Source organism: Pseudonaja textilis, chromosome Z, assembly GCF_049901715.1.
Source record: "Pseudonaja textilis isolate UNSWEBS1 chromosome Z, rPseTex1.2, whole genome shotgun sequence".
Classification (NCBI taxonomy): Eukaryota; Metazoa; Chordata; class Lepidosauria; order Squamata; family Elapidae; genus Pseudonaja; species Pseudonaja textilis.
In genome coordinates, this window is record NC_142008.1 from 55,623,895 (window position 1) to 55,639,404 (window position 15,510).

The 15,510-nt window shown below is 37.2% G+C and overlaps 2 protein-coding genes across 6 annotated transcripts in view; one reads left to right on the top strand and one right to left on the bottom strand.

The window, feature by feature from the left end:
- CDV3 (CDV3 homolog) overlaps positions 1-13,643 on the top strand; it is a 64,453-nt gene extending 50,810 nt beyond the window's left edge. The window contains exons 5-6 of the mRNA XM_087916726.1: positions 528-860; positions 12,826-13,643. Coding sequence (XP_087772852.1) covers positions 528-840 — 313 coding nt within the window. The 3' untranslated portion in view covers positions 841-860; positions 12,826-13,643. The remainder of the gene's footprint in view (positions 1-527; positions 861-12,825) is intronic.
- Positions 1-15,510, bottom strand: part of TOPBP1 (DNA topoisomerase II binding protein 1) — a 125,851-nt gene that overhangs the window by 35,821 nt on the left and 74,520 nt on the right. For 4 of the 5 annotated variants that reach the window (XM_087916720.1, XM_087916718.1, XM_087916719.1 and 1 more), the window contains 5 exons: positions 12,800-12,943; positions 12,187-12,274; positions 11,817-12,003; positions 8,232-8,455; positions 7,294-7,472 (listed from right to left, as the gene is read on the bottom strand). In XM_087916720.1, coding sequence (XP_087772846.1) covers positions 7,294-7,472; positions 8,232-8,455; positions 11,817-12,003; positions 12,187-12,274; positions 12,800-12,943 — 822 coding nt within the window. Of the gene's footprint in view, positions 1-7,293; positions 7,473-8,231; positions 10,772-11,816; positions 12,004-12,186; positions 12,275-12,799; positions 12,944-15,510 lie in introns of those variants that run through there. The other variant, XM_087916721.1, reaches the window with a different exon arrangement.

Consider the following 15,510-nt stretch of genomic DNA (forward strand, 5'->3'; position numbering starts at 1 on the left):
TGCAAGCTGAGAAGAGTATCCAGCCCCACCCAGAGTTCGTCTGGGTCTGGGTCCAATTCTGGCCAAGACCATGAGCAAAGGTGAAGCAGAATAGCGATGAACTTATCACTTTGACTTCGCCAAAACTGGTGACATTGGAAGCTCCAAGGAGAAGGAGGAGTGTCCTCCGAAATCAGCTCAGCCTATCAAATGACAGACGGAGCACTTCCCATGTCTGGATGCTCTTCACAGCTCACAGAGAATGGGTGTGTCAGGTAAGAAACAACACCTCTTCTATTTTGCTGTCTCCAGGCACTGCCACATCCACTATCCAGACTTTTTTGTCTTTCTGTGGATGTGGCAGTGCCTGGAGACAGCAGAACAGAAGAGAAAGAACTGGAGAAGTTGTATTATTATTATTATTATTATTATTATTATTGTTGTTGTTGTTTGTTGTTGTTGTTTTGTTGTTGTTATTGTTATTATTGCTATTATTACTATTACTACTACTACTACAAGAGACTGACAGTATTAAAAGACAAATACAGGAGACTTCCGGTGACGTCGCGACATGGTGACGTCGCTCCAATCTCCTACATTGGGGTTTTTGTTCATGGGCGACTGTTCAAGGTGGGATCAAATCCTGGTGGGATCACCGAAGCGAGGGAGAACTCTCGGAGCCTAACCAGGAACTGCAACCACGGAGGTAAAGAAAGGAGTCCGAAGCTCAGAGCAAAAGAAGCCAGCCTGTTGAGGCTGGCCCGAAGATGCAACGGAACAAACTTAAGAAGGAAGCGGAGAGAAGATATCGAATTTGAGTCAGGGAAAGATATTGGAGGCAAAATGGCTGTTGGATTATAATTAGTGGATATTCTGGGAAAGTAAGTGGTGGATGTCTGAAATTCCGAGGAAAAGGGGGAAAGCTGAAGTGGCGGCAGGACTGAGTTGCCTACCCCCAGCTCTGGATAAAGTAAAACTCATTTCTAAATAGGAAAGTGAAAAGGAGAGAAGAGCGATTATAGTTGGCGAAAATTTTTTTTTACTTCTAGCCATATGAACAAATCGCGGAGAGTACTTTGTGGGCAGACAAGAACTCTGAAACTTTGAAATTGAGTGGAGGAGTGACAGTGCAACTTGCGGTGGTGGCCATTGAGACTGCTAATTCCGGGAGAGTGGAGGAAGGCAGTGGAAGTGACTGTTAGAACTGAGACCTCAATTTATTATTGTACATAACCGGAATATTAAGGCAACGACAGAAAAGTAGGAGACTGTAAATCCTCCTCTCATTCAGTGTTTTTTTTTTTCTTCTTTTTCTTTTTTTCTCTTGGAACTTATTGAAGTGGCATAGATTTACTTTATATTTATTTATAGTATATATTCAAGTAACAAGAAAATAAGATTGATTTAACTTGAGTAAGTTATATTTAATCCCTTTGGATTATAGTCTATAGTTTTTTTCTCTTCTTTATTTTATATATATATTGATTGAATATAGATTAATAAACTTAATATACTGATTAATATAATGATGAGTTAATTGATTGTTCCCTCCCTCTCTTTCTCATATCCCCCTTATATTGGATACTGTGATTTACTGGAATATAAAAAGTATTAATTTGAATTTTGAACTTTTATTATATATCTAGGGAAATATTAGCTGAAATACAGTAATTAATTTAAAGAAGTGACTGGGGTTATATTATTGCTATATATCTAAGTACAGCTGAGTGATTTTTTTCTTTTTTCCTTTATCTGTTAGATGATTTAAGAACTGATGAGTTATTGAACTTATTAAGACTAGGTATTGTATTAATACAAGGTGAAGGGAATATCTAGAGTAATAGGTGGGTTTGGGAAAATATATTTAGGATAGTGAAGGAACAACAAAGAATTATCAAAGATATGACTAGTACAACTACCACTATTACAAAAACAGGAAGAAAAATGGCATCAACAGTAACACCATCTACCCCCACAGTAACATTGACCCAAAAATGTGGAAGGGATGTTGCCACCAGAAAAATCCACAACCCAAACTAATACGCAATCGGTTCAAGCTACATTATTAACTATTCAAAGCACGATGTTGGCAATGTAGGAGTCAATGTCTAAAAATCATACAGAAAGTAAAGCAGAAAGAAACAATGAAAGAATTAAAAAATGAGTTAGGAGAAATTAGAAGCGAAGTTAAGAATTTGGATGGAAAGATAGGCCAGATACCTACCTAAAATAAATGAAGAGAAGATTAAAGAGATTGAAAAATTAGCTGATCAAACGGAAAAGAAGTTGGAAGTCATGGAACAAAAAATTATGGAACAGAATAAAGAGACAAATGAGACTCTGACTCATCTTGAGATGGATAAAGCCTCCTATTATCTAAGGTTCCACAACATAGAGGAAGAGAGGGGTGAGAATTTACTGTTGGTGATGGCGGAGATATTGGCAGAGCTTTTGAATAGAGGTAAGAATGAGATGGTGAATGAGCTGGACGACGTATATAGACTACTATATACAGGAGCTACACGAGACGGCAGACTACCCCGAGAAGTGCATATTAGATTTGCAAGGAGGTGAGTGAAAGATATAATTTATAGAATTACAAGAGATGAAGGAATAAAATATAAAGACAGAGAAGTGATTGTTCTAAAACAGATTCCGAGAAGAGTTCGCAAGCAGAGATTATCGATTTCTCAGGAATTATTTAAATAAAAAAATATACCTTTTAGATGGATTATTCCAGAGGGTATCTTAGTAATATGGAAGGAGAAAAGGGTGAGAATAGATATTCTGACTAATGCTCAAGAATCTTTTGATCAAATAGGAGGAATAGAGGAAGAATCGAGCAGCAGAGATGATCACGAGACCTTGAGTCAAGAGTTACAACTGAGAAGCAGGGGGAGGGATAAGGAGTTGAGGGAAGGAGGTGAAGAGATACTTGGAAGAGAAGAAATAGGAGTGAGGACTAGAAGTCAAACGACAAGCAAAAATACTAAGGGATAGAAGTAAGAAGGGAAATGGATAAAGGAGTGAATTTTATATCTATAAATATTAATGGATTAAATGAACCAGTTAAGAGAAAAAGAGTATTTTTAAGTTAGAAAAACAAAGAGCTGATATGATTTGTATTCAAGAGGTTCATATTAAGACACATGATCAAGGATATTTAGTAAATAAAAAACTGGGGAAAATGTATTCAGCATTGGCGGAAGAGAAAAAAAGAGGGGTAGTATTATATATAAAAGAGGACATAGCCTCAAAATTGATTTATAAAGATGAATTGGGAAGAATAGTAATGGTAGAGGTGATAATACAAAATAAAAAAACATTATTAGTAGGGATATATGCCCCCAATAAAAATCAAAGTGAATTTTACAAAATTTTATATGAGAAATTAATAGAGTTTGTAACCCAAGAATTTGTATTATAGGATATTCCAACGCAATAACAAGTCCAGATTATGCCTGTGAACAAAGACAATATAAGAAACAGAATACACTAAGAAATTTCTAGAGATGGTTGAAGAATTAGAACTTGTGGAGAAACCCAGGAATATCACAGTTCACTTTCTACTCCAGCCCACACAAATCATGGTCCAGGATAGATATGGCTTGGGTAAATAGTGAGTTATGCAAGGAGATTCAAGATATAAAGATTTTGGCTAATACGTGGGCAGATCATAATCCGGTACAGATAATATGGAAAAACAGTCTCTATAAAAAAGGTAGATGGACACTCAATTCGCAACTATTGAAGGAGGAAGAATACATTCAAAAAATTAGGGAAGAACTGACCAGTATTTTAAAATTTAATAAGAAACAGGATACCTCATTGCAGAACCTATGGGATACAATGAAGGCATATTTAAGGGGAATATCGATAGCTTTTACAGCAAATAGAAATAAAGAAAGAGAGGGAAAGCGGAAAGTTCTAATAAAAAGAATAGAGAAAATGGAAAATAAGCAAATGGAAACCCCGGGGGACGAGCAAATTAGAAATGAATTAGCGCTAGTTAGACATGAAATGAATATTTTAGATCAAGAGGAATTAATAAAAGAATTATTACAGATTAGATATAACACAAGAATAATAACAGACAGAATATTATGAAAAACATCCAGGAAACCAAGTGGCCTTGGCCTTCCTGGATGTGCAAAAGGCTTTCGATAACTTAAATTGGGATTTTATGAAGAAGCTGATTAACTTCATGGACTTTGGAGGTAATTTTATAAATGTTAAATGCAATTTATGCTACACAAAAGGCTAACGTATTATTAAATGGAGAAATTACTAAATCATTAAAGATAAGGAAGGGTTTTTAGACAGGGATGCCCTCTTTCACCTCTGCTTTTCATAACAATTTTAGAAACTTGGTTGGATAGAATTAGATCAAATAAAGAAATTAAAGGAACCAAAATTAAAAGTCAAGAGTATAAATTACAGGCCTTTGCAGATGATATGGTTTTTGTTATAGAAGATCCAATTGACTCAGGACCAGCTTTACTAAATGAAATAGATAAATTCGGTAAACTAGCAGGATTAAAAATTAATAAGGAAAAGACCAAATTTACCAAATAGTAAACAAAAAAAATTGGAAGAAAAGATGGGATTACAAATTGTAAATAAGATCAAATATTTAGGCATCTGGTTAAGAGCTAGAACATTAAATCTGTGGGAGGAAAACTACACCAAATTACTGAAACAGATTGAAAAGGATTTGGAAAATTGGAATAAGATGCAAATTTCATTATTAGGCAGAATAGCAATAATTAAAATGAATGTTTTACCCAAAATACTATATCTGTTTCAAATAATTCCAATATTATTGGATTTTTTAAAAAAAGAATTAGATAAAATTGTGATGAAATTTATCTGGGCAAAGAAAAAAATGAGAATTAAAAAAAAAAATTTACAAGATAATAAAAGCAGAGGTGGATTTGGACTCCCTGCCTGGGAGATCTATTATAAAGCAGCAGCATTAGTATGGATAAAAGATTCGATCAATTTGAGAAACAATAGAATTTTAAAATTGGAGGGCCACGACTTACAATTAGGGTGGCATGCATTTTTGTGGAACCCAAATAGCCAAAACAATCTATACTTTACTAGACATGTATTCCAAAAGCCATTGAGTAAAATTTGGGCTGATATTAGAAGAAATCATTATACCAAAATTCCGAGGTGGTTTTCAACAATGGAGGCAATGTTCTACTTAAATACGATGGATATCAGTAAAAAACTGAAGTACTATCAAATATTAGATAAAGAAGGAAGAATTAAAACGATACAGGAACTTGAAGCACTAGGGATAGTCATTGATAATTGGTCATATTTCCAAGTAAAATTGAGATATAATAAAGATGTAAAGGAATATGGAATTGAAGTAAAAGATACGCATTTAGACAAAATACTTTCAAAGGGTTGATTTCTACATTATATAATTACTTATTAGGACATGAAATGGCTGAGAGAATCGTGAAAGGACATATGTTAGCCTGGGAAAATTTTTTGGGTTACAGTATAGATCTGGATGACTGGAAAGAAATTTGGCAAAAAAAATCTCATATTAACTAAATCAGTGGCACATAAGGAGAATATGTACAAAATGATGTACAGATGGCATCTGGCACCCTCTAGATTGGCCAAAATATTTCCGACAGCAAACCCATACTGTTGGAAATGTAAAGGGAAATTTGGTACTTATTTTCATTTATGGTAGACCTGTCCTAAGAAAAAGAAATATTAGTTAAAAATAAAAGAGTGGATAGAAGAAATTATAAAGTGTGGGCTGGAGTGCAAACCGGAACTGTTCCTGTTGGGAATGATTAAAGGGGATTATACCTCTAAAGTAAGTAAGATATCTGACCATCCACTTATTGACAGCAGCACGGATTTCATTAGCACAATATTGGAAGAATCCAAGTGTACCACCGATACATATTACTATTCAAAAAACGTATGAGTATGCCCAATTGGAGAGGCTCACACGCAAAATCAATGGGAAGGAGGACACAAATTAATTTAGGATATGGGATAAATGGTACAATTGGGTAGACTATAAAGGGAAAACACGTAAATGAAGCCAAGAAACAAATTATATTCACCTGTCTATATGAAATGTATAAGAATAACAAAGGTGTTAAATCCTCTTCTACATTATTATTATTAGCATTATATATTCACTATATCATTTTATTTATTATTTAAAAAAATATGAATGTATTATTAATTAATAAATAGTTATAAACCAACGAGAAGATTAGTAGAGTATTGTGAGTTACTTAGTAATTAAGATGTGATAGTAAATGGAAATATGAGAAGTATCAGTAATGACTATTATGACGTATCAAGTTTGATATCAAATGTAAAGAGGAATGTGTTATGTATACACTATTGGTTTTGTATTTTTAAATTTGTATGTTTTTAATTCTTGTAAATAAAGTTTTAAATCTTAAAAATAAAAAAAGACAAATACACATTAGATCAAAGAGTTTTATGGATCATAAGCCATGTCAACATAAAAGTTTATAATCTAATCATTTGTAATAAGTCTAGGTGCTACTAGACTATTGTTTTTCATGCAATAGATTAATAGAATTATATTTTGGAAATTATTTATTTTACTTAGTAAAATCTGTGCATACAGCTGAAATCAAGATTATGGCCTGCACCTATGGAGAAAGGAGGATTTTTTTGTACCTATGGAGAAAGGAAGATTTTTCCATCGTTATACCAGCAAAGATGATCAACTCAATTCCAATTTCTAGTTTCTTAATCAAGAACAACAGTCAGAAATAGTCAACTGCAATTAAATATAATATTAATCTTAGCTACTATTAATATTTATTAAAATTTTTGATGTTTAATTTAGGGTTTTCTTTGGACTTTGCAGCATTGGCAAGGTCTTACTTTCCTCAGGCTGACAGGCTAAGAAGAGAACTTAAATTGATCAACTTGATGCAAAGCCTGTTCTACTGTCTTCCAGGTGATTTTTCATAAAGATTTTAGCAAATTGTATCGTTGGTCTACCTGGGGGAATAAGAGAACTAAATTTATAGCCAGTTCAAATTTCATGAAGTTTACCAATTATTTTAACTAAGTCACAATTTACAATTTTGACGTCTTCATTACTCTTTAGCAAATAGAAGAAATTACAAGATTGAAAGTAACTGCTGGGAAACTACTGAAGTGAACATTTTTTCTGTCTTGTACTTCTACTATCTATAATTTCAGATTATCTTACTGGCAGCTCTTAAGAACACTTCAGACTAGAGATATAATTTCTCAATTTATGTTTTACACTATATATCCATTTACCATGATAGAACATAAATCTCCTTTTGGCTGAGAAGCGACGGGAGGATTTGCCAATGGAAAAGCAATGGCAGGAGCCAATGGAGTTGGGATCAGATTATCTTCTTTTATTGGCATTTCTGGATTTCTAATTAGAAGACTTGCGACCTCCACTGAATCCATTTTCGTTGAATCATTAATCCCTTAAATCAAAAAAATATTAGTGCATGATTTTTCATATTTGATCAAATTGAACAGTTTAATGAATAAAAGCAAATAAAAATGGACCAGTAAAAAAGGAGCATAATTTAAACCTGAATACTGAAAAACAAATTTCACATGAGTCATTTCCAATATTCCAAGACAGCCATCTACTTAACTGTTAGGTAACTATTTCAATGTAAATGGGATTTTCTTCTGCATAAACATTAAGGCTACAATTCTAGCTTTATTTACACATAGAATAACAATATTTACAATGTAAATTCAATCTCAAACTATAAGATGAACTATAAAATGAACATTGCGTTAATCCAAACAAATTACAAAAACATGTTTTAAATTCTATTTCAGTCTCAGAACAAATTTCTGAATCCAAACATTTTGCATGAGAAAAGACTTCAAATTCAAGACTATAAAAACATAAAATTAAAAAAAAAATCCCTCCAGTCAGAGATTTATTAAAAAGAATAAAGCATTTAAAGTGCTCATTTAAGAATAACAAGAAACAATCCACATAATCTTCATTATGTGACTCTTTGCTTTTGTACATAAATTTTAGAAGCTCCACAAGCTGTCAAGCAGTAATATACCTAATTCAGCCCAGATATCTTCCATGTCATAAATAAAATGATGAAGGAAGCTAAAACGTACAATGTTTTTTTTAATACAGATTCTCATGTGATAATGAAATTCAAACTTAAATGCTGAAATCCCATTCTGCCATTTATGCTGCAACTTACCCATTTCAATAATTTCTGTATCACTTAAAAACTTTCTAAGTGAAAGTTCTCCAGGGAGCACTGCAGTAGTTTGAATTTGTTCTAAATACTGTGAAGGACTTTTAGGCCACTGCAGGTTGCTGACAAGCCTTGCTCTCTCCTCTCTTGCTGTAGGATCATCCCAAATTATCTGTTCATTCTGGGATGGCTCAGTATTGACATCAGTTGCTCCATGATGTGACTGCCTGAGACATGAGGATATACAACGTGTTAGAAAAAAATGAGGGCATAACTGTTTAGCCATTTTCCTAAAATTACAGCCCCGAAATCTTAAGATATTCTAGCTACTATTTTATTTATTCATTTATTTGTTTAATTTATCTTGCCGCCTATTTGCCCATGGCGACTCGAGGCAGCTTACACAATGTAAAACCATATTTAAAACAAAAAATAAAAAACAATAAAAACTAACAAGAATCAAATAAATTAGTGAAGTACAATAGAACAAAATTTGGGAAAACAAAAACAAAACCCCCAAAAACAACTCCCATCTCCCACCCCAACGACAGCAGATCAACTAGCCATTTGATGGGTTCCATCCCTCTCTGGGTTCCCCAGGCCCGCTGGCAAAACCAGATCTTCAGTGCCTTTCGGAAGAGTGCTAGAGCGGGAGCCATTCTAATCTCTGGGGGAATGATATTCCAGAGAGAAGGAGCCACCACGGAGAAGGCCCTTCTTCTGGGTCCCATAAGGTGTATTTGCCTCAGGTGTGGGACCTGCAACATTCCCTGCCTCCTTGCTCTAATGGGTCGAGTAGATATGATTGGCAAGAGATGTTTCTTCAGATAACCCAGATCCAAGCCATGAAGGACTTTAAAGGTGACAACCAGCACCTTGAATTGCACCCGAAAGCAAATTGGCAACCAAGGCAGCTCCTGCAGGAGAGTTGACACATGTGCACACCGGGGTCTACACAAAACCATGCGGGCCGCTGCATTTTGCACCAACTGGACCTTCCGGATGCTCTTCAAGTTCAGCCCCATGTAGATCGTGTTAATAATCAAGATGGGAAGTGAATGAGTGACTATGAGAAGGGACCGCTGATCCAGGAAAGGGCATAAATGGTGTACAACCTGCAGTTGCATAAAGACCCTCCTGGCCACGACTACCACCTGCTCTTCAAACAGGAGTCGTGAGTCCAGGAAAATCCCTAGATTATGCACAGGGTCTGTTTGGGGTAGTGCCACCCCATCCAAGACTAAAGGTGGTAATTCTCCCTGAGCCAACGAACCCCACACCCAGAGCCACTCGGTCTTGCAAGGGTTTAGTTTCAACCCGTTGCTCCCTATCCAGCCCCTAACAACCTCCAGGCACTGCGAGAGGGAGGACACAGCAACACTTAACTCATCACGGGCCAAGACATACAGCTGAGTATCATCAGCATATTGGTGATACCTCAGTCCATGGTGACGGATGATCTCACCCAGTGGCTTCATATAAATGTTGAATAGGAGTGGAGAGAGTACTGAGCCCCGCGGAACCTGTAAAGCAGCGGGTGAAGGTTGGATCCCTCCCCTCCTATCAACACTGACTGAGAGCGGCCGCAGAGGAAGGAAGTGAATCAAGACTGCACAAGGCCTCCCACTCCTATCCCCGGAAGCCGCCCCAGGAGAATCCCATGGTCAATGGTATCAAAAACCACTGAGAGGTCAAGTAGAGCAAGGAGGGACGCATTACCCCCATCTTGCTCCTGCCAGAGATCATCCAAAAGTGCAACCAATGCTGTTTCTATCCCAAATCCAGGCCTGAATCCTGACTGGTAAGGGTCAAGATAATCTGTTTCATCCAGAAACCTCTGGAACTGCTGCGCAACCACCTTCTCAACAACCTTCCCCCAAAAGGGAAGATTGGAGACAGGTCGGAAATTATCCAACTGGGTGGAGTCCACCGATAGTTTCTTAAGAAGAGAGCAGACCACAGCCTCCTTAAAGTGTTGGGATACCGTCCCCTCCTGTAGAGAAGCATTAATAACTGCCACAGTCCACTCACATGTCACCTCCTGGGAAGTTTTCACAAGCTAGGAGGGACATGGGTCTAAAATACAGGTGCTTGCACGCATACTCCCTAGGATCCTGTCCACTTCCTCAGGAGCAACAGGATCAAACCTTTCCCAGATAACATAGCAAGAACCTGCCTCAGGGGCCTCCACCAGATCAGCAACCATGCTGGCATCTAACTGGGAATGAAGTCGAGCGATTTTGTCTTCCAAAAAATCCACAAATTCCTCAGCGCGCCCCTTCAGGTGGATCTCAATGTTCTCCTTCCCTAGGAGGAGATGGCTCACCTTAAAGAGGGTCGCTGGGCGATCATCTGCAGACGCAATTAGTGTGGAGAAGTATTTACACTTCGCTTCACGAATCATCACAAGGTAGGCTTTACTAGCAGCTCTTACCCGTGTTCGATCGAGTTCATCTCCTATCTTCTGCCAGCGGTGCTTTAGATGTCTCCTCATGAGTTTCATCCCTCTCAGTTCTTCTGTATACCACGGGGCACAGAGAGGTCTACAGTTGAGGAGAGGTCACAAGGGTGCAATCCTATCCAGAGCCTCAGTTCTATTCCAAGCAGTGACTAAGAGCTCGGCTGGACTGCATAACAGATCTGCAGTTATAACCCTAGCTCCTTCTGGAACTATCTGGGTCCATTACTCAATGGGAGAGGACTAATCTAAAAGGTACTGCCTCCCTGTGGGGGGATGCAGTTTTTGAGAAACTCATTGCCACCAGACTGTGATCTGACCATGACAAGGAGACTAAGGACAGGTCTATCAATTCCAGGTCAAATAGACACTGCTCCAACAAGAACACCAAATTAGGAGTGTGACCACTATTACTAGTCAGGCTCTGGGTAATCTGGGACAGACCCATGGAAGTCATGGTTTCTATGAAATCTCGGGCTACTCCGACCCCAGAGAAGGCAGGTTGAAATCCCCCAGAACTATAAGCCTGGGGAATTCCACCACCAGCCTTGCAGTGAGGTCCAGGAGCCCAGGTAGGGAAGCTGCCACGAAGCAGGAAGGCTGGTACAGCAGTGGCAATCCCACCTGATCCCTTGAGCCCAATCTAAGAAAAAGGGTCTCACAGCCGGGGATTTGCTGAACAGTGCTTCTGGAGGCTACTAAAGATTCTCTGATAACAACAGCCACAGCTGTTCCCCGACCCTGAGGTCTAGACTGGTGCCATGCTCGATAACCCACTGGGCACATTTCTACAAGAGGAATGCTCCCTCTGGGCTCAGCCAGGTCTCAAGCAGATCAGCCTTCTCTTTGAGGATCAAATCGGCAATAAGGCTAGCCTTATTGCAAGCTGATCTCACATTTAAAAGCAGCAGTCTAAGACCAGGACCACCACAAATCTGCTGACCAGGAAAATGAGCTGAGTGCAATGGGGCAGAACACGAGATCAATACTAAACACCAAGGTTGCGTTACCAGTGCCTGCCCTCTCCCTTGCTTCCCATATCTCCTGTTACCCGACACCACTGAAATAGGATGCCCTCCTCTGCCTTCCCTGTGAACCATTCAATCCCCCATCTCCAATATAGTAGGTACCTTAAAGCTTCTAAAATTCTACTGCGGCCATTACGAACAGAACGGGGTCCATCTGGAGTTGTTGGAGAATTCTCAAAACCATTCCGAGAGTTCCTTTGTCCTTGCAACTTTGCTAATGATGTGGCAGTCATAATTTCTTGGAGCTGCTTCTGAAAGTTTTCCCTCATTTCCAATGTCTGTGTTAAAACTTAGGTACAAAAAAGAATCAAGAAACTATTACAATCAAAACACACCTGTGGCCTTCTATTAAAAAAATATAACAGACCCTTTTTTATGTCACACTTTTCCCATTCCACATTTTAAAAACTTTTAAAACTCTATGAAAAATTCTAATACCTAGTAATTGGGGCCAAATACATAAAAAAGTTACCTCCTTTTGGTTCATGCTCCTTTTGTTCAACCTCATTTATTTGATCAATAATAACTTTTTTTGTATCATTATCATTCATTGAATTATTCTGAAATAATTGAATAACAAAACAAATCAGTATAAAAAATTACATACAAAAAGTTATGGGTAAAACCTCAAATAAAACACTATAGGCATCAGAAACATTGGAATAGAATAGTTTGATTTTTTTTAGAAAACTTCAGCAATGTGAGGATGTATGTATGTACATATAGCTTCTAACTTAAAACAGATCTGTTATAATAGTAATATATCATTACCAGGTTCAGGATTTAGAAACATTTTATTCGTTCAACCCTACTTAGGATGATAGAGCTTGAACCCAAAATGTTCTATATGCAAAGCATAGCTAGATTGGAGTATAAAATTTTAAACATTTTAAAAATTAAGGTTATACATTATAATAATGATATTCTGATTATTTCTATTATATTATAGCAAGCAATGTTCTTAAAGTTTGTTATTATTTTAGAACTAATATGAATGAAAGCAAATCAAAAAAATCATTAGTTATTTATATATACAGATTAATATTATCAAACTGAATGGAAGAATAGAATGAACAAAAATATACTTTGTCTCCTTTCCCTTCTTTTCCAGCAACATCAAGCCTTCGTGAGAACCTGTCAACTTCCACACCACTAATATTCAAACTCATTTTAGGATTATATGTATGAGGATAAAGAGATTCAGCTAGTCGCTTGTATTCTTGTGCACTCTGGGAATTAAAAAAAGGTCAGATAAAAAGAGATTAATGCCACCACTTTTGAACAATAAATGCATAAATATTAATGTTAATAAATATTTTCTTTTTTCCTGCCTAATAGATAATAAACAAAAGATTACTTTGTTTACCCACAGAAAGTTCCAGTAAAGATGAATTACTTAGTGTCCTAGATCACAGCCTCCAACCTTTTGGGAACCAAAGATCGGTTCCATGGAGAGAAGGTTTTTTGCGGACCAGAGGGAGAGTGGTTTTGTGGCCTGTCTGCATCCCGCTGATGGGACTTTGCTTATATGTGCAGCCCAGTTTTTGGCATGCTGTGTACTGATGCCAGTCTTCGGACCAGTGGGCCCCTGACCTACATAATTATTAATCAAAGCTCACTTCATCAGATGCATGAGATTAGAAAAGTAAGAGGTAGTCCCAAAGTGATGAAATCACTTCTGATTCCATCTTTCCAGACTTATCTTTTAGGGGAAGGGAAAGAAGCAAAAGTAAAAAAATATTAATTGCATGACATCATCATCACCACCACCACTACTACTATTAGAATGGGGATGGACAAATCATGGCCCTTACTTTAAAAGAGACATAAACATAGGCACACATAGAAAGAAGTCGTACTGTATGAGTCTTTAAAACAAAGAACAATGGAAAAGAGAAAATATTCTTTCTTTTGAAGGAAAATGGCAGGGGAAGGATACTATAAAATCTCCAGTCAGAGGTGATATTTGCTGGTTCTCTGAACTACTCAAAATTTCCGCTACCGGTTCTCCAGAACTGATCAGAACCTGCTGAATATCACCTTTGCCCCTCCCCCCCAAAAGGAAGGCGAGTGTTGGTGATAGGAGATTCTATTCTAAAAGGAACAGAACCGGCCATTGACAGATCAGATATTTTATGTAGGGAAATATGTTGTCTCCCTGGAGCAAAAATCAAAGATGTGGCTGAGAACTTAACCAAAATAATTAGGCCAACAGATTATTACACTTTCCTCCTCCTTCACAATGGAGCGAATGACACAACAAAGAGCCTTAGTGTAATATTGAGAGATTATAAGCAATTAGGCAACAAAGTTAAGGAGCTAGGAGCACAAGTGGTGTTCTCATCAGTACTCCCAACGAAAGGGTAACACCCATTGAGGGGAAAAAGAATTACAGAAATAAACCACTGGCTAAAGGGTTGGTGTCACCAAGAAAACTTTGGTTTCCTGGACCATGGATGCATTATCTTCATGAAGTACTCTTGGCAAGAGATGGGCTGCATCTCACAAAACAGAGAAAAATGTATTCAGAAGAAGATTGCTCGAACTCATCAAAAGGGCTTTAAACTAAAATTGAAGGGGGAGGGTGACCCAATCTTTAGAATCTCTAGAACACAAAACCAATCATAAATCCAAGGAAAACAAATCAAACAATGAGGTAAGGAATGATGAAAAAAAATTCAAATAACAACTAGGAAATGCAGGAAACATACCCTTGGACAGGCATAACAGTCTTAAATGCTTGTATAAAAATGTTCAAAGCTTGGGGAACAAACAGGGTAAACTAGAAGCAATAGTAGACGAGGGCAGGTATGACATACTTGCCATTACAGAAACCTGGTGGGACCAAACCCATGACTGGAATGTACTGATGGGTGGATGTAAATTGTTCAAAACAAAGATCAACAAAAAAAGGAGGTGGAGTTGCACTACATGTAAGAAGTCACTACTTATCTACAGAAATGCACATGATCAAAGATAAAATCCCTCCAGAATGTATATGGGTGAATATAAAAGAAAAAGTGACATTGTCATAGGTGTATATTATAGGCCACCCAACCAATCAGAAGAAATGGATGAACTCTTTGCCAACCAGTTAACAAATATATGTAGGAATATATTTACTACCACAATAGTAAACAGTAGTTTACTACCACAGTAGTAATGGGAAACTTTAACTATCCAAATATCAACTGGGAGACTAACTCTGCAGCAAGTGGGAGGCAAAATATACAAACAGAAGCATAGGATCAAGATCACATGAAGTATTAGTATTTATAAAACTCTAGTAAGGCCATACCTGAAATACTGCAACCAATTTTTGTTACCACATTACAAAAAAGATGTTGAGACTTTGCAAAAAGTTCTGAGAAGAGCCAACTAAGATGATTAAAGCCCTGGAGACTAAAAATATGAAGAATAGCTGCAGGATTTGGGTTTGGTTAGTCTAAAGAAAATAAATATTGGGGGTGACATGATAGCAGTATTCCAGTATTTGAGGGGTGCCACAAAGAAGGGGTAAAATTATTCTCCAAAGCACTAAAGGGCAGGAAAAGAAACAATGTTTAGAAACTATCAAAGAGAGAAACAATCTGGAATTAAGGAGAAACTTCCTAGCAGTGAGGACAATTAACAAGTAAAACAGTGTCAAACCTGAATTTAGTTTGGTAGTGGAATCGTATGAATTCAGTTTGACACACTTGAGAAATGGAGGGGGAGAGAACTGAGGTGGATGAAGCTCCAGTCAAAACAATATAGCTGGGTGATGAGTCAGCTGCATTCCAACTGCTGCTTGGCC